The 19,435-nt window shown below is 36.7% G+C and overlaps 1 protein-coding gene across 1 annotated transcript; it reads right to left on the bottom strand.

Moving 5' to 3' along the window:
* Nucleotides 1–16,259: 16,259 nt before the first annotated feature.
* Nucleotides 16,260–17,908, bottom strand: LOC136220974 (uncharacterized). The gene has a single exon (XM_066008846.1). It carries the CDS (start codon nt 17,657–17,659, stop codon nt 16,706–16,708), a length of 954 nt encoding a protein of 317 aa, XP_065864918.1. The 5' UTR covers nt 17,660–17,908; the 3' UTR covers nt 16,260–16,705.
* Nucleotides 17,909–19,435: the final 1,527 nt, after the last annotated feature.

The raw sequence follows: 19,435 nt of genomic DNA, 5'->3' as shown, positions 1-19,435 counted from the left end.
TTTACGTTTTCTCCATTTTTCTGCTTTTTACGAAAATTACAAAATTAGGTAAAATGGGAGACTCATTTACATATTTTAACTCATTTACTCAACCTACTACATATCTAGACTATTTTTGTGTGACATTTCCATAATACCCCTAACCTTTCCTCTTCCCCCTTCTCCTTGGTTACACGAAACGGTTGGCAGCTCCTCCATTAATGATTCCAAGACTTTTGATCTTCCTATCTTCCTTTAAATTGCACAAAATCTACACCATTTCTACAAATCACCATGTATTTCTCTTCTTTCTCTCTTCATCTCTTGATTCTTCATCTTCCTAATCCTAGAAAATGAAGTAATGGTTCTTCATCTTCCATTTCCTGCTCGTTTTTTGGTTTTTTTCTTCTTGTGACCATCGAAGAAATGGTTATTCTACGTTATTTTCATCGTTTTTTCCAGTTTATCATATTGTTTTCGTCGAAAAATGTAAGTATATATTGTTTTCTTTGCGTTTTTTTTTCATAAATTCACTTAGCATATGTCGTTTCCGTAAAGTCTGCGGGGAGAAATTTATCGATTTAACTTCGCGAAACAATGATTACGCGAAGTTTGCGAGGTAATTCGATAAATTTCTCCCGTAGACTCCGCGTAATCATCGTTTCGTGAAGTCAGAGCGTCACATTTCTCCTCGCAGACGTCGCGAAATAATCGTTTCGCTAAGTAAAATCACCATGTTCCTTGCACATTTATTTTCGCATACTTAGCGAATCCTCATTTCGCGAAGCCAAATCTTCCTTTTTTCTGCCTAACACGATTAATTTTTTCTAAAGGCGGTTGAATATATAATATTCATTCCTAGAAGCCGGCGTGCTGGGGTGCCATGAGAGACATCTATTCCAAAAGGCATGGACTTCCAACCATCGGTGGTGAATATGAGCTTACACCGTGGGACACGTCCATCCCTCAGTGGTGAATAAGAGCATGTACCGTGAGACATCCATCCATCGGTGGTGAATAAGAGCCTATGTATAATGAAGTGGTTTGTTAGGAGTTTATTGTGACAATTTTGTTTTGTACCGTGGGACACATCCATCCATCGGTAGTGAATAGGAGCCTATGTATTATGAAGTGATTTGTTAGGAGTTTATTGTGACAATCTTGTTGTAAATTTTGATAATGTTATGATTTTAATGTTAGAATCCGTTGTTGTTTGGCATTTTTTGTTATATACAAATTAGCGAATTTTGTTAAAAACACATCCAGACTTCGTATATGCTAATTAAAATCATCAAGTAAACCAAACATTAGCTTCGCAGGCTTCACATATGCTGGAATCTGCAAAGTCAGACGGGAGGGAGATAGCCGCGCCGTAAATATTGAGGGTATTATGGAAAGTCACATAAGAATAGTCTAGATATGTAGTAGGTTGAGTAAATGTGTTAAATATGTAAATGGGCCTCCCATTTGATCCATTTTTGTAATTTTCCCTTTTCTTTTTTGCGTTGTTCATGTTTTTTTTTCAGTTTTTCAAGTTTTTCACTTTTCTACGTTTTTCCTAAAATATTTATTGAATCATTTCTCTAACCATCAAAATTTCACCATTTTCTTTAAGATTTAGTTTTGATTTGTTACTAACGGGTTAATAACTGGTTAAATTAACCAATCTATATGAAATAATCTATTGGTTTGGTTATAACAAAACCGCCCGGACAATTAAAGGGAGAAAATTCACGCTAAGGACCTCATGCGGGTCAACTCGGCAAGTTAGCCTTGTGGTGGTTGGTGAGGCCACTCCTAGGGCCCAGCTTGGCGAGTTGGCCACCAGGGCTAGCCTTTGTCGGCCCAATAGGTCCAGCTCGGTGAGCTGGACCTGCGAACCAATCATAATTGACTGGTGATAAGTGTCCAATTCAACGTTCAAATGTCCACTTTAGTGCTAGGTTATTTAATTAATTTGGTGTTATTTTGGGTATTATTGCTTGTTTTGGTTTGATTTGCCTCCACAGGACTCAAATGATTAAAAAGAACAGAATTAGACTTAATTGAAGAAATTTTGGACTAGAAAGGAATTTGGTACTGAATTAAATGAGCTGAAACGAAAATGGAGTTAGTCTTGCCCAAGACTAGGGACCTCTGAATCTGCTGATCTTCAAATTGACCAGGACCTTTTCCAACTCGAAAAAGAAGGCAGAAAATCAGGGATTTGAGATTATAGAAAAGATTGTTGATTTAGATAAATATTATTTGGTTACCTAACTTTTAGGAAGGGGTTTTCTCTATAAAAATATCAGAACTTACGCTTGGGAATAAGTTCTTTTTTAGGTTTTTATTTTTCAGTAATCATTTTGTTCTCTTTTTGAAACAGAAACATGTGTTCTTCCATGGCTATTCGTAGTTAAACTTCTATATTCGGTTAAGGGTTAATTCAAAGGAGGTTTTTTTTCATTATCGTGAGACTGTTGTGCTTTAATTATTCTTATTAATCTTACCGTTTATTTGTTCATTGCATTTAGGGATTTATTCTCAATTGATTATTCAATCTTCGAATTATAACTACAGGTCGTTCTTTGAATTGGATTGTCATACGGCTGAATTGGTAAAGTTAGAGTTTTACCTAAATGAACCAATCATAGTAGCAATCGATAATATAAATTAAGTTAGTTTTGTATTTGAAAGAATAGATTCAGATTTGACAACCTGATATTGTCTTTCATGTGACATTAATACAAAAGTAATTAGGTGTATTTGAGTCGAATGAACAAGTAATTTAGTTTCTAAATCGTCGACGCTAAGTGTCGGTTGGCTAAGGTCGGGTTCTTCTAATTCATCAGGCTGTCAATAGATTAAATCTTGACCGCTGAGGCAGGATTATTTATTGATTAGGAACTGGTTATTTGCTGTGCTTAACTAGTTTAATATTAAGGAAGAATACTACAAACCGATTCGGTATGTGTATAAGATTGTATTTTATCTGTCTATGATCGATACTAAGTGAATTACCTACCTGTGAACCCCCTTGATCGGATTTCTCCAAACATTGTTTACAAAATCATATTTACTCTTGCTGATTTTATTTTATTTGAAATTCTCTTCACAATTGGTTAAATCTCACAAATCAAAACCCCATGTTTATTTTGTTTATTTATCAAGTCATTATTATTTTGAGTCAGTAATATTCCCTTGGGTTCGACCTTTGCTTACCCTTTTTACAAATTGATACGCCTTCCGTAAAGAAGACTCACTAAGGGATAAGTGTACCCCATCGTTATCAAGTAATAAATCTGGAAAGTCCAGGTATCGAATCCACAGGACTTATTTACCACAAGTATCGAATTACTTGGTCTCAGGTGTTATCTAGGCTTTGTGGGTTTTGAGTTTGTTTTCTTAAGTTAATCTACTCCTAGGTTGAATTACACTACTCCTAGCTAAATTATACTAGTTCTAACTAAGTTATTCTACGCCTAATTAAGTTAAACTACTCCTAATTAAGTTAAACTACTCCTAATTGATCTTTCACTAATGCAATTACCCAAAGGAACATGGTATGAACGATAATAATGAAGTTAGGTTATTAGGTCTATTGATTAAAAACCTAATCTAAGTCACTTGTATTCAAGGCGATTAACCCTACTTACCCTCCTGAAGTTCCTAGTGCGTGATTCCCTTGTAAGGCCGAAACTAGGTCTAAGGCTCAGCAATTTGGGCTTAATCAACTAAGAGGTCGTCAATCTCCTAGGCTCTGACTAGGTCACATTCAGCTCACAATATGTGCCTACTCGATTTTGGGGCTTTTGAATGAGTTAAACCAATTGAATAAAGCGTAAGACAAAGATTAAACAATTAAGCATAGAACAAAATAAGAGCTAAAATATTATTAAAGATGAAGGATAATGTCACAGGATACAATTAGCCTAGGATCCATAGACTGTATCAAAGAGTACAAACAAAGTAAGGTAAAAGGAGATACGAAAATCTCTTTCAAGGAACCTGTCTACTCTGCAATCGGCTTCCTAGGTCTTAAGGACGGACCTTGAATATTCCTCGAGAACAGCTTTGAAGGAGCTTCAATGGAGGTCGAAGAAGATGGAGGAGATGGAAAGGAAATTCAAGGGGAAAGCTAAAGTAATTTACAAATAATGAAAGATGTTTAATTACATTGGAAAAATCCTATTTATAGGCGTGGCTCGGGCCCTTTTGATGACCTATTTCGTGTCCTTATGCAGGTAGGAAGTCGTGGGGCCGATCGTGGAGTCGTGGGGGCGGAATTGGTCTTTTTGACTAATTCCCGCAGGTCTGCTCGCCGAGCAGGGCGAGCTGCTCGGCGAGCAGGCACTGCTCGTCGCGAGCAGGCTCCCTGCTCGCCCGAGTAGGCCTCCAGAGGGCCTGCTCGCTGCGAGCTGGCCTAAAATAGGCCAGTTCGTCGAGCAGTCTTGCCCGATACGCCCCCGCACGGTTGCCGAATGCCAACAATGTGTTTTTCGCCCGCACTTATCCCTGCGCATGCACAAAAACTCCAGATAACATTAGTCCAAAGGCTAAATTGACCCGCCAATCGCTTATTTTGAGCAAACGCTTCGTTTGGTGCGACTTTTGACGGATCAATTAGCTTCAAAAGATAACGGAATTATAATATGCATGCCATTTTGGCCGTATTTGCCTAAATTGATCATAAAATGAGCCTAAACAACGAAAAGTAAATAAAACATTTCCAATTTCTAACTAACTCACACAAAAGCATTTAAATGCGATAATTGCTCGCTTATTAACTAAATAACGCTAAAACTCGTCCTAAAACCGTACCCAAAGATAGGGGTTTTTGACCCCTATCAAACCTCCTCGCACTTAAAACTTTACTTGTCCCCAAGTAAACTAAAAAACTAAACCCGCAATCACAAGCAAGCTAGAAAACCTCCCGGTTTGACTAGGTGCTTGACACAATTTCGAGCATCTGTAATTACATGCATTCGGAAATACAAAGTAGAGACACGATATCCAAAAGCCGCATTTCAATTATCATAGGTCATATGTTTTAAGAAAAAGGACACATGTTCAATTAAACGAGCTTGAGGGGATCGCTAAGTAAAACACCTCACCATAGGTAGTTCACTCATTTCACACAATTTTGGCGGCTAAAGTGTTTACTCTCGGCTTATGTTCTTGCTTAGGATTATGTTGATTTTGCACGTTCATCCGAGTTCCTCTACTATGCTATATGACTCCGATGATATCAAAAACAGCCTCGAATTGGGGTTGTAATGTGGTTAGAGGGTTAAAGGTACAACAAGGGTTAATAGTTCTAGCGCTAGAAAAACAAAGTTAAAATGGCTTTAGCGAGTATGAAGTGACTGAGCTTTTTATTTATTCACTATTCTCTTTTTAGAACGTTTTCTTGAGACGTTTTTTATTTTAAGAACTGGGGAATGAAGTTCTCCCCTTTTTGTTCGTCTCTTTTCTTTTCTTTTCTTTTTCTGGTTTTCTCTTTTTCTTTTTTTTTTTCTTTTTGGGATAGTGATGCTCATTCACTTCTTAGCCTTTTGGCTTGCTACTATAATGCCATAAATAAAGAAAAAAGGCTAGAAGAAAACAAAGGCTCAATTTGAGCTTTGCAAAAACTTGGGTTAGGTAACAAACTAAGTGATAGTTTGCAAAAATAAGGGTTAGAACGAAAGAAAAATTCTACAAACTACAAAAATACAGGCTCAAAGGGGCTTCCTAGAGTGGTTGAAAACGAGAAAATAAGGTAAAGAAAAGGGTTAATTCTAATGAGGCTGATTCATCGTTTATCATCTCAAATCATTGCATGTAGGTTTAACACAGCATTAGGTGCAAAATCTGTAATCTTTCCACAAGTCAAAGCATTCACATTAAAATGTCAAGAAAAAGAGCTTTTTGATGTTCGCTCTTAGGCTCAAATTCAACTCACAATTCTTTGGGTTTCAATTTTGTGTTTACTAGTTCTCCCCAAACTCAAGTTTAACATCACATGCCTTCAATTCTTAAGTTATCTACCTAAGTAATGATTTTAGCATTTCTTCAAAAGTAGGGTCTAAATGCAAACTTTAGCTCATGCTTTTACAGATACAAGGATTGTGTCCTACACCTAAACTAGTTGTCATGCAATCTTAGATTCGGTTCTCAGCCCTCAAGGACAAATAACGAAGTTTAGATTCGAAGGAGGTTCACGGTTTTAGGTCATAAACATGCAAAACATAAATAAAACCCGAAAAACGCAAAACTAAACTAGACACGACGCAACAAAAATTTAAAAATTATACAATTTTTGTAAGTTTGTCTACCCCTCCTCCTCACACTAAAAATATGCAATAAGTTCCAACATTGCATCACAAATCATAAAGAACAAGTGTAAAAAGTTAGGGTGGAGAAGACAACTTACTGATCGGTCGGGGGGTAAGTGATTGTCTGCAGGCGCAGAACTTGAATCATCTTTGCCAAGATAAATCTTAAGACGGTGCCCGTTTACTTTCTGGGTGATCCCATTCTTCCCCTCAATTTCGACCATTCCGGAGGGGTGCGCGTTGATGACTGAGAATGGCCCGTACCATCTACTTTTGAGTTTGCCAGGGAAGAATCTCAATCGGGAGTTGTATAAAAGTACTTGATCGCCTATTTGAAAGGTTTTCTTCTGTACTTTCCTATCATGCACCCTTTTGGTCCATTCTTTGTACAGCTTGGCGTTCTCGTAGGAATTGTACCGGAGCTCATCCAGTTTGTGCAGCTGAGTTAACCGTAGTTCACCTGAAAGCTTAGGGTCAAAATTTAGATATTTTAATGCCCAGTATGCCTTATGTTCTAATTCAACAGGTAGGTGACAAGATTTACCGAAAACTAAACGATAGGGGGACATTCCTATGGGAGTCTTAAAAGCTGTCCGGTATGCCCAAAGGGCATCATCCAGCTTTAGGCTCCAGGCTTTTCTAGCATTTCCTACTGTTTTCTCAAGAATACGTTTTAGCTCTCTATTTGACACTTCTACCTGACCGCTCGTCTGAGGGTGGTAGGGTGTTGCAACCCTATGAGCTACGCCATACTTTTGGAGCAACGTGTCAAATTGTCTATTGCAGAAGTGGGACCCCCCATCACTGATAATGGTCCGGGGGGTGCCGAATCTAGTAAAAATATTCTTTTTCAAAAATCTCATCACCATTCGAGCATCATTTGTGGGTAGAGCTTCTGCTTCTACCCATTTGGAAACATAGTCAACCGCCACAAGAATGTATTGGTTGTTGTGGGACATGGGGAAGGGTCCCATGAAATCTATGCCCCAAACATCAAATAGCTCACACACAAGTATGCCCTGTTGAAGCATCTCATTCCTTCTAGAGATATTCCCTACTCTCTGACATGCATCACAATATTTAATATAGTTATTAACATCTTTATGCATTTGTCGCCACTAAAACCCACTTTGGAGGATTTTTGCCACTGTCCTATCTGGCCCGAAATGGCCACCTGGTTCCCTAGAATGACACATATTAATCACTGAATCTACCTCCTCTTCAGGTATACATCTCCTAATTATGCCATCAGTGCAGAATCGAAACAGATATGGTTCTTCCCAAAAATATTGTTTGTTCTCAAACATAAACTTACGTTTTTTGCTTGCATCTAAATCAGGGGGAAGAATGTTACCGACTTTGTAGTTCGCGATATCTACAAACCAGGGGAGAGATCGTACCGAATACAATGTTTCGTCCGGGAATACCTCTTTGATTGTCTCATGTTCTAAGGCTTGTTGGTTTGACTCTAACCTGGATAGGTGGTCTGCTATTACGTTTTCCACCCCTTTCTTGTCTCTGATCTTGATGTCAAACTCTTGGAGTAGTAAGATCCAACGAATCAGCCTAGGTTTTGCATCTTGCTTGCTCATCAAATATCTCAGAGCTGCATGGTCAGTAAAAACAATTACCTTAGATAGCACTAAATAAGATCTAAATTTGTCAAAGGGAAAAACTACGGCTAGCAGTTCCTTTTCAGTTATTGAATAATTCTACTGTGCATCATTCAAGGTTTTGCTAGCATAGAAGATTGGGCGAAAAAGTTTATCCACCCTCTGCCCAAGACAGGCTCCTACAGCCAGATCACTGGCATCGCACATTAACTCAAAGGGAAGGGACCAATCCGGGCTTACCATAATAAGTGCTTCGATTAATTTCTTTTTCAGTAATTTAAATGCAGACATACATTCTTCATTGAAATTAAAATCAGCATCTTTCAGTAATAATTGAGTGAGGGGTTTAGTGATTTTTGAAAAGTCTTTTATGAACCGTCTATAAAACCTCGCATGTACTAAAAAGCTCCTAACCAATTTTACACTAGTAGGAGGTGTCAGTTTTTCAATCACCTCAATTTTTACCGGATCGACCTCGATCCCCTTTCCCGACACCTTGTGTCCTAACACTATGCAGTTTTGGACCATAAACTGACACTTTTCCCAATTAAGTGCCAAGTTTTTGTCTTCACAACGTTCTAAGACTCGGTCCAAGTTTTCAAGACATTGGTCGAAAGTAGGTCCTACAACATTAAAATCATCCATGAAAATTTCTAGGAACTCTTCGACCATGTCAGAAAACATAGCCATCATAAAGCGTTGGAACGTGGCAGGGGCATTACATAATCCGAAAGGCATCCGCCTATATGCGAAAGTTCCATAGGGACAAGTGAATGTGGTTTTTTCTTGGTCCAAATGGTCCACAGGAATTTGCATATAACCGGATAGCCCATCTAGAGTACAGAAAAATTCGTGCCCTGCCAACCGTTCCAACATTTGATCAATAAATGGTAAAGGAAAATGGTCTTTACGGGTGGCCTCGTTCAATTTCCTATAATCTATGCATACACGCCAACCCGTAACCTTTCTAGTTGGGATTAATTCCCCTTTTTCATTTTCCATTACCGTTGTTCCCCCCTTTTTGGGCACGCATTGAACCGGTCTTACCCATTGGCTATCAGAAATTGGAAAGATGATACCTGCGTCGAGGAGTTTTATAACCTCGGCTTTTACCACCTCTTTCATATTAGGGTTGAGCCGTCGTTGAGGTTGGGCAGATGGCTTAATCTCTTCCTCAAGGAAAATTCTGTGCGTGCAGATTTTGGGGTCGATGCCTTTGATGTCGTGGATTGACCATCCAAAGGCCCCTTTATGCTGCTTCAGCACCTCCACCAATTTTTCTTCCTGTTCAACTGTCAACAAAGAAGAAATAATAACGGGTAAATCTGTGGGAGGTTGAAGAAAAACATATTTCAGATTGTTGGGCAAGGGCTTAAGCTCCAATTCTAGAGGCTCCTCTAGCGAGGTTTTGGGTTTAGGTTTGATCTCACGATCAAGGTCCTCTTTTCGACCCTTGACCCAATAACATTTTTCAGGTGGGAGGTCTTCAAATGGTTCATTCGAGGTTTCACATTCCTCACCACATAGACCGAGTTCTAAAGAGGTATTTCTTATGTTAAGGTCAACTTCCTCAATGCATTCGTCTATTAGTGCATCCACAAAATTACAACTTTTGGAACGCTCTTGAGGAAATTTCATAGACTCGTAAACATTAAATGTTACCTCTTCGTCCTGCACCCTTAGGACCAATTTACCTCCATGGACGTCTATCAATGTCCTACCGGTTGCAAGGAACGGTCTTCCAAGAAGAATGGGGACGGAGTCATCTTCTTTCATGTCGAGGACCACAAAATCGACCGGGAAGATCAGTTTGTCCACCTTCACCAATACATCTTCAACTATGCCTCTAGGTCGTGCGATTGACCTGTCCGCTAGCTGCAGTGTCATGTTTGTTGGTTTAGGCTCTCCAAGTCCCAATTTCCTGGAAATTGATAAAGGCATAAGATTAATACTTGCTCCTAAATCACATAATGCCATATCTATGTGCATGTTGCCTATCCTACACGGGATGGTAAAGCTCCCTTGATCTTTAAGCTTGGGGGGCAATTTATGAGTGATTATGGCTGAGCATTGTTCTATTAAAGCCACTATCTCATTTTTCCCAAACTTTTTCTTTTTCGACAACATGTCTTTGAGAAATTTTGCATAGTTCGGCATTTCCTCTAGTGCTTCCATTAATGGAATATTGATTTCTAATCTACTAAGGATTTTCGAAAACCGAGCAAATTTCTTATCTAAGTTGGCCTTTTTCTGTTTCTGAGGGAATGGCAGTTTTGGTATATAAGGCCTAACTACTTTTTCTACAGCTACTTCAGGAGCTGGAGTTTCAGATACGGGACCGGGGTTGCTTACCACTTCCGGTTCCCTACTTACCTGCGGTGATCGTTGTGTTTGCGATTGAGGTGCCACGAGTGTGTCCACTTCCTTGCCGCTCCTTAGGGTGATGGCTTGAACCGCTTCCTCTTGTAAGAGGAAAGCCTCTTGGCATTCCCTTTCCTCCTGTCTGATTGCGGCGAGTTGGTTGCTTAGGGCCCTACATGCCTCCTCGTTGGCTGCTAGTCGGACGGATATCTCTCTTAAGAGGGTCATTATTCCTTCTGAACACACTGTTTGCCTGCCATAGAAATCAGAATTAGAAGGGGGACATGGAAGGGTATCCATGGGTGCTATGTAGGGCGCCGGTGGATATCGTGTATGCTCTTGATCGTAAAAGTTGTAAGTTGGGGGTTCAGAATTATACCTTTGACGATTACCCAAGTAACTTACATTCTCACCTTTGGGTACGTAGTAGTTGACGTGGCATAACTCACCGGGGTGATTCTGGCCACATCTTGCGCAAAACGGTGTCCTTGTTTGGCTATCACGGCTGTACGAAGCCATAAGGAAATCCATATTCGTGTTGAGATTGTTCATGGACGGTTTTGGAGCTCTGTTGTCCATAATTGCTGGAAGAACGATTTTTATAAGTACAAGTAATGTTACAGAAATGAAGTAATATATCAATAAGTATTTGTATATGCAAGTATGAATATAATTAAGTATATAAACAAGTATATAAATAAGTATAGATGTTATAAACAAAGGATATTTACAATGAATGCCTAAACTAACAAATCGACCTTTGGTTCGATATTGTAGAAGAAATAAATCCCCGGCAACGGCGCCAAAAACTTGATACGCCTTCCGTAAAGAAGACTCACTAAGGGATAAGTGTACCCCGTCGTTATCAAGTAATAAATCTGGAAAGTCCATGTATCGAATCCACAAGACTTATTTACCACAAGTATCGAATTACTTGGTCTCAGGTGTTATCTAGGCTTTGTGGGTTTTGAGTTTGTTTTCTTAAGTTAATCTACTCCTAGGTTGAATTACACTACTCCTAGCTAAATTATACTAGTTCTAACTAAGTTATTCTACGCCTAATTAAGTTAAACTACTCCTAATTAAGTTAAACTACTCCTAATTGATCTTTCACTAATGCAATTACCCGAAGGAACATGGTATGAACGATAATAATAAAGTTAGGTTATTAGGTCTATTGATTAAAAAACTAATCTAAGTCACTTGTATTCAAGGCGATTAACCCTACTTACCCTCCTGAAGTTCCTAGTGCATGATTCCCTTGTAAGGCTGAAACTAGGTCTAAGGCTCAGCAATTTGAGCTTAATCAACTAAGAGGTCGTCAATCTCCTAGGCTCTGACTAGGTCAAATTCAGCTCACAATATGTGCCTACTCGATTTTGGGGCTTTTGAATGAGTTAAACCAATTGAATAAAGCGTAAGACAAAGATTAAACAATTAAGCATATAATAAAATAAGAGCTAAAATATTATTAAAGATGAAGGATAATGTCACAGGATACAATTAGCCCATGATTCATAGACTGTATCAAAGAGTACAAACAAAGTAAGGTAAAAGGAGATACGAAAATCCCTTTCAAGGAACCTGTCTACTCTGCAATCGGCTTCCTAGGTCTTAAGGACGGACCTTGAATATTCCTCGAGAACAGCTTTGAAGGAGCTTCAATGGAGGTCGAAGAAGATGGAGGAGATGGAGAGGAAATTCAAGGGGAAAGCTAAAGTAATTTACAAATAATGAAAGATGTTTAATTACATTGGAAAAATCCTATTTATAGGCATGGCTCGGGCCCTTTTGATGACCTATTTCGTGTCCTTATGCAGGTAGGAAGTCGTGGGGCCGATCGTGGAGTCGTGGGGGCGGAATTGGTCTTTTTGACCAATTCCCGCAGGTCTGCTCACCGAGCAGGCACTACTCGTCGCGAGCAGGCTCCCTGCTCGCCTGAGCAGGCCTCTGAGGGTCTGCTCGGCGAGCTGGCCTAAAATAGGCCAGCTCGTCGAGCAGTCTTGCCCGATACGCCCCCGCACGGTTGCCGAATGCCAACAATGTGTTTTTCGCCCGAACTTATCCCTGCGCATGCACAAAAACTCCAAATAACATTAGTCCAAAGGCTAAATTGACCCGCCAATCGCTTATTTTGAGCAAACGCTTCGTTTGGTGCGACTTTTGACGGATCAATTAGCTTCAAAAGATAACGGAATTATAATATGCATGCCATTTTGGCCGTATTTGCCTAAATTGATTATAAAATGAGCCTAAACAACGAAAAGTAAATAAAACATTTCCAATTTCTAACTAACTCACACAAAAGCATTTAAATGCGAAAATTGCTCGCTTATTAACTAAATAACGCTAAAACCCGTCCTAAAATCGTACCAAAAGATAGGGGTTTTTGACCCCTATCACAAATCCATATTTCGGTCAAGTAAAGTTACATTTATCTTTGGTGGATTCGACACCCATCAACTGGCTCAGTCCCTTTTTTAGTGGGATTGAGCCTGTTAAATCCTTTTCAAACCTGTAACTTTAACTTAGGCATTTTAGGTTTATTTTGGCCTATAAAAAGGCTTGTATTTCACCATGTAAATTATCCATCAATAGTTCATAGTTTTTAACCTAGTTATCTATAATTTTAGATTTCATTATTGAGCATACATTGCCAATTGCATAAGCTTTGTAACCCTTGAGAATTCATCCTTCATATCTCCACCAACCATTAAAGCATCAAAAAGCTTCCTCCATTTCCGCTTCAAGGATTCTTAGGTCTCCTCCTCCAATCTCATCAAGACGACTGCTTGAGTCGACATGTTCCAAAAGGGATTTTTATCCTCTTAGTCTCTATCTGCTTTTTAGATTTTCTATGAATTTTGAGTTGGTTGTATCTATGATAATTGTTCTTCATCTTTAATATAAATTCAGTATTCATTTCCAATTGAGTTTTTGACCCTTCTGTTTATGCTTCTGCTTAATTGAACTAAATCATTCAAAAGTTCAAACACTTATTTGGTTCATACTGCGAGTCTAAATTCGAATGTCTATACCGGAGACTGTAGATATTGACAACATCACAGTCAATCTTAGAGCTAATTACGGTCTGTAATAAAGGAATTGCATTCTAGGGACCTTAGAAAGATAAGTAAAGTCATAACCGGTATCTCCTTTTATCCATTCTCTTATTTTGTACTTTTTCTTTATTTGTATTTTTCTTTCCTTTATAACCAAAAAACAATACATTGATTAGAATAGAATGAACTCTATACTTGGTTCAATGTATACATTTAATTTCTAAGCTTCAACTTTTGATTTGGTTATGAATTACCCATAACAAATGGTAAAGTTGAGAGATAAACTTGTAACCAAATGGGAAAATATAGAAATTAATTAATTATAACCCAATGTAAACTTTACATTTTGGCAAATAAAATTGGATTCTTTAAAGAATTAAGAAATTCAAATTGAGAGTGGTGATATGATCTCTAAAATAGTACCAACCATTAACCCTTTTTTTCTTTATGAAACTTAAAATTTGAACAAAAGGAGAAACCATCAAATGCCACTCACTACCATTAATAACATTAGTTGCACTATATATTAAGGTAAGGGGTTCCCACCACCCACCACAAATGGAAATGGATCCTTCTCTTTTCACCTACTATCAAATTGATTCTAATTCAAGACAACCCTTAATTCTCAACCATTACTTCCATTACCTCTTTATTAATCACTAATTTAGGGTTCATTAATAAGTGTATTTGGGGGAGTTCTTGGATGATTTGTAAATATTCAAATTGGTAAAAAAAATTGTGTTTTATACAAAAACAAATAAATAAATTAAGCTTCGTAAATAATTTTTATAGAGTTTTTCGACATTTTTCATCGAACAGCAAGGTTCAAACCCTATCTAGTCTCCCTTATCGGTCTTTGCTTCTCTATATGCTTAGTTAGAAAAAGGGATAAGGATCAAAACGTTTATGAAGAAGTATAAATTTAGTCTTAACGTATGAAATTATGTTGATTTAACTTTAATGTTTTCAAATAAAATCGATTTAAGCCATATGTTACTGAAAATTTAAAAATGATGGTTTGACTGTTATTTAATTATCACATCAGATCTTCCAAATAAGTTTGTTAATAAACTAAAGTAGTTTCGTAATTTTTTATTCGTTATTTGTAATTATATTAATAACATATTAAATATTTTAAATAATTTGACAAAAAATTATGATTAATTTATATGTGGCGGACTTGGTTGTTAGTATTTTAACAGGGTTTTTTATAAATTTATTAATAACACAGTAATATCTTAGTCATAATGGATGTATGGAAAGTCTGGTGTCAGTTAAATAACAGTCAACCCGTATTTTTAAAATTTTGGTAAAGTAAGACTAAGATTAATCTTGCTTGAAAATGTTAAGGTTAAATTTAGATCATTTTACACATTAGGACTAAATCTACACTTCTCAAAAAACATTATGGTCAAATTTTACACTTATTCCTTAGAAGAATGTGTTTTAACTTAAGACTGAGCACAAATTTTGCAGATTCAATAACCGGATCAAATACTTGAATTTTTTTCAGACTTAAATTGAATCGTTAACTCTTTTCTAAAACTAAACCGAATTGTAACATTTACATGCATGGAGAGATTTTTAAATTCACTATTATTGAGTAAATATATTAAAATTTCTTAAACTAGACAAAATACACCAATAACTGAATTGAAATGTTGACTTTTTCTTTAAAACTAAACCAAATTAAATCGTTGACTCTTATTAAATATAATCCTGAAGATTTTAAAATCTCCAAATTAAACCGAAACAATCTCACCTCTGATCGAACCACCAAGCTCGACGTGTTTCAGTGGTTAAGATATTTAATCAACTCAATTTTAAAGATGAGAATGCAATTATGATTAAAATATCTAGATTAGTTTGAATTATCACCTTACTAAATGGTTTATAACAAAATAAAATATGTGTTTAGTTTCAAACCCAAAACAACTTCCTTTGAAGTGACTCATAATCCACCTAGTCATCAATTCAATTGGTACCATTTCTATTCCTCCCACTCCTATTTTCCCTACATTCCATTCATTATTTATTATTTACCCTCTCCCCCGTTATTTATGACCCAACCAACTTATTTAATTCCCTTGAAGGAACAAACAAACATAATTTAATATTACCCTATTTTTCTAAATATTACCCTATTTTCCTAAACATGTCTAATTACCAACTACTCCCTCTCTTTCTCTTAACCAATATATAAAATATTAATTATATTATTAAAAGGATAAATAATTCATTGGTCCTTACATTTTTAGTTGACATACTATTTAGTCTTCGTATTTTAATAACACAGTTGAGTCCTTCACTGTTGTTCAATTCAATGGTTAGTCTCTTAAAGCTAAAAAGTTCAATGGTTAGTCTCTTATAACTAAAAAGCTAAACGATTGAATTGAACAAACATTAAAGACTAAATTAGGAATGGCAATGGATACTCTACCCACGGGTATCCAACACTATCCGATCTTAATAGGACTACTCATACCCTGTATAAAAGGGTATGAAACAGATATGCAATCAAAACTATTATCAATTAATGAGACGGATATGAGAATACCTCTCAAAGTATCTGGTATCCATTATCCGTCATAACTCTTTTATATATTAAAAAATATTATTATGTTTTAGAGGTAAGATATGAGATTTGAATACCAACCTTTTGTTCTTCGACCGTTAAGTGATATCACTAAGTTACTTTACTTTATTAAATTTATAATTTTTTTTATTTTATTTATTGATTTTTAACATGTAAGAGTATTTGTGGGTATCTATGAATTAAATGAAACGGGTATAGAATGCAAAACATATACTCGCTAGTGTAATGAGACGGATATAATCAGTATATAGTGTGATAAATTTAAACGTAAGGACTAATTACATTATTAAAATAACTAATTTATCATGGGTTTTTCCTACCAAAATGCATAAATAATAGAAAAACAAAATATAAAAAGGAAGGTAATATAAAAAGGATAACAATGTAAATTTTTCACTATATATTCGGTTTAATTTCCAAAATATTAAAAAAAAATTCACAAATTATACAACAAAAAAAATATTTTGTTTGTGCTAATCACGAACATTGTAATGTAGATGTACACGCCAAAATAAAAAAATTAAAAAAAAAACTTATGGCCTTTGCTTTGTGTTTTTTTCCCCTCAGTTCTTTCTTTCGGCCTATGTAGAATTTTCTATTTGTTTTTTTTTTAATCAGATATTTCGAAAGGAAAATAAATTAAAAGAAAAAGGAAAGGGAGAGGAAAGTCGCATTGTGTTGAGTCATAAAACTTCGAATTGGAAGGGGCAAAACGGTAATTTAAATACCAACTACCATTACCTTCAAGGCTTCGACACCACCACCACCGTGGTCAAATTTCAACTAATCGCTTCCTCAACGGTTGTGATTGACTCTTCCGAAATCGCAAAGCTTCCTCGACCGATTCGCACAAAATGACGCCGCTGTTGACAAATGAGGCTTCCCTGGTGCTCTAATGTCGCCGGGAAATCCCATGTCCGGAGGCAAACCTCCTTTCTGATTCCAGTGCCTGTTAGGACTCGCTCTCACCAGAGGACTCAAGCAAAAAGCTAATCCCGACATATGTCCTGCCTTCCCGCGTCTCACCGCACTTGTTGTTGATACCGGTGTCCTCTTCCACCAGTGAGATGAATCCGACGAGGATCCACTTCCCGATGGAGACCGATCGCAATCTTGAAAATCCTCTTCGCAATCGGCCTCCCTAGCCGGCGACATTCCTCGATCCATCCGTCGACGAGGTTTACGGCCTGCAACACCGGAGTATTCTGCGGTGGAATGCTTTTTCCGTTGAGGAGAAAACATGTTAGAGAACCACGAAGGCGACGAAGACGATGCCGCCTCAGTTGAATTACGAGAAGGAATTCCAGGAGCAGAAGCAGAAGGATCGGGATTAAACTTCTCGGATCTAGACCTAAATAGCTTAGACAAAAGAGAAAACCTTCCTTGTTTGTTTCTGAAGGTTCTTGAGTTATTAAAAGCAGCTACACCGGTAGAACCCGGGCCAACTTGAGGAGTACTGTAGAATCGGAGGTGATGATGTTGAGATGCGCCGTCGGATTTCCGACGAGCAACGTAAGGAGAAACAGAGCGAGGGAATAGAAGTGGAGGAGGAGGAGGAGGAGGAGGTTGTTGAGCATCAGACTTCCGGCTATCATCAAAGGCAGCAGCAGCGATTGAATGGTGCCTAGCTAATTGAGGATGTTGCGGATGATTCTGTGCGACAACGATAGCAAGAAGACGTTCACGGAGGCAAGAAGCGCAGACACCGACAGTTGTAGTGAGGTCGGCGGGGTGCTTTTTACACCTCATTGAACGGAAAACCTAGGTGGAGATAGATATTGCAGCAGCAGCGGCGGGCGGCGGAGGAAGATCATGTGGAGGCCATTTGTGGTGGTGGTGGAGGAGGAGGAGGGATCTGATGAGAAAATCAAAGAGAAGCTTTTTGTCTTGTTGTTGAGTTTATACAGAGAGAGTGAGAGGGAGAGAGATTTATAATTAAATAAAAATAAATTAAAGAGGAAGAAGAGAGATTTAAAAAGTATATGCAGCGTTTGGTGTGTTCATTTAATTTTTGAAAAGAGCAAAAATCCAAATACAATGGAGGAGGAGATAGATTAAAAAAAAAATTAAAAATATGCAATAATACAACCTGGATTGCAATTGTAATTACAGTCATATTTCATAATATTCATTCCTTTTTAGTTGGGTTGGGTTGGTGATGAAAAAAAAAATTAAGAGAAAATTAACTATTACGGGGCATTTGGCATTTGAGGGGATAGAGATAAGGATAAATGGTTGGGATAAGGATAAAAATATTGTAGTCGATAATTATTATTCAATGTTTGATATATGAGATAGGGATAAAGATAAAATAATACATTTTACTATTTTAACTTTATTTAAACTACATAACATTAATTTGAGTGATAAAACAGACATTTCCATCCTATTAAAATCGCAGGAGCTTATTCCACCTCCTTATATCACCCTCCTCTTGGGTATAGAATTTGAGGGATAAGAGTTTTATCCCCCATCTGTCTCACTCTTCTATCTCCCAAACAAATATGAGATAACTTATCTCGTGTTTTTTTTATCTCTATCCCACCTCCTATATTTTTTCTAACAAATACCCCGTAAGAGTTTTAAATCGTTGAAGTTAAAGAAATTAAATTTGAGTTTTAATGTATGCAGTAAAAAAAATCTAGAAAAGTGTAGTAAATTTTAATTGGAAGAAAAATCATTTAGAGAAGTAGATCTGTTAATGGATTAGTACATCCGTTCAATCCGTCAAGGTCCATATTAATGAGACTTTGATTAAAAAAAAGAGAAAATTATACAAAAAATTCATCTTTTAAAAACTATTTACATTTATATCAAGTCATAATTTTATCAAACTAGTAAAATCAGTATTTTTAATATATTTTAAGGATTGTAATTTATAAATTAGAAGACTATAATATATTTTCTAGAGTTTATGATTTATGAATTGGAATCTAGAATTTTTAAATTATGGTATAAAATCATAATATATATAGAATAATGACATGTTAAGAATTAAGTTTGGTGATATGATTTAGTTGTAATTTTGCACTTAATTATGATATTGACTCTTAAAAAAATTACTTTAGACATGGCTCGACTCAGGCCATCGAAGCCCGTCTAAATTTAGAGCGAACTTGGTCGGGCAATCTTAACCAACTCAATTTAATTATTAAATTTATATATTAAATATTTATTTTTATTTTTAAGTATATTTTTTATTATTTTTATTATTATATTTTTTTTTATTTATCCGATTTCTCAGTTCGAGACTCGTCAGATACCCTCTAGGTGAATCCTCTCTCTCAAGCTTTCTGTATACTCTAGGACTCTAACTTGAGACCTAATTTAAGCGACTTAAAACCTTAACCACCCAACCAACCTTAGTTAGTATTATATATATATATATATATATATATATTAAGTGTGTTATTTGAGTTTGGATTTGTGATTTTATTTTTAAACCTAAATCCAATGTGATACGAAGTCGTCTAAATTAACAGTGAATTGGACTGGACTTACATTAAGAATATAACATTCCCCTCG

The sequence above is a fragment of the Euphorbia lathyris genome, chromosome 2 (assembly GCF_963576675.1).
Source record: "Euphorbia lathyris chromosome 2, ddEupLath1.1, whole genome shotgun sequence".
NCBI lineage: Eukaryota > Viridiplantae > Streptophyta > Magnoliopsida > Malpighiales > Euphorbiaceae > Euphorbia > Euphorbia lathyris.
The sequence above is the reverse complement of the archived record's forward strand: the minus strand, read 5'-3'. Positions and strand labels throughout refer to the sequence as shown.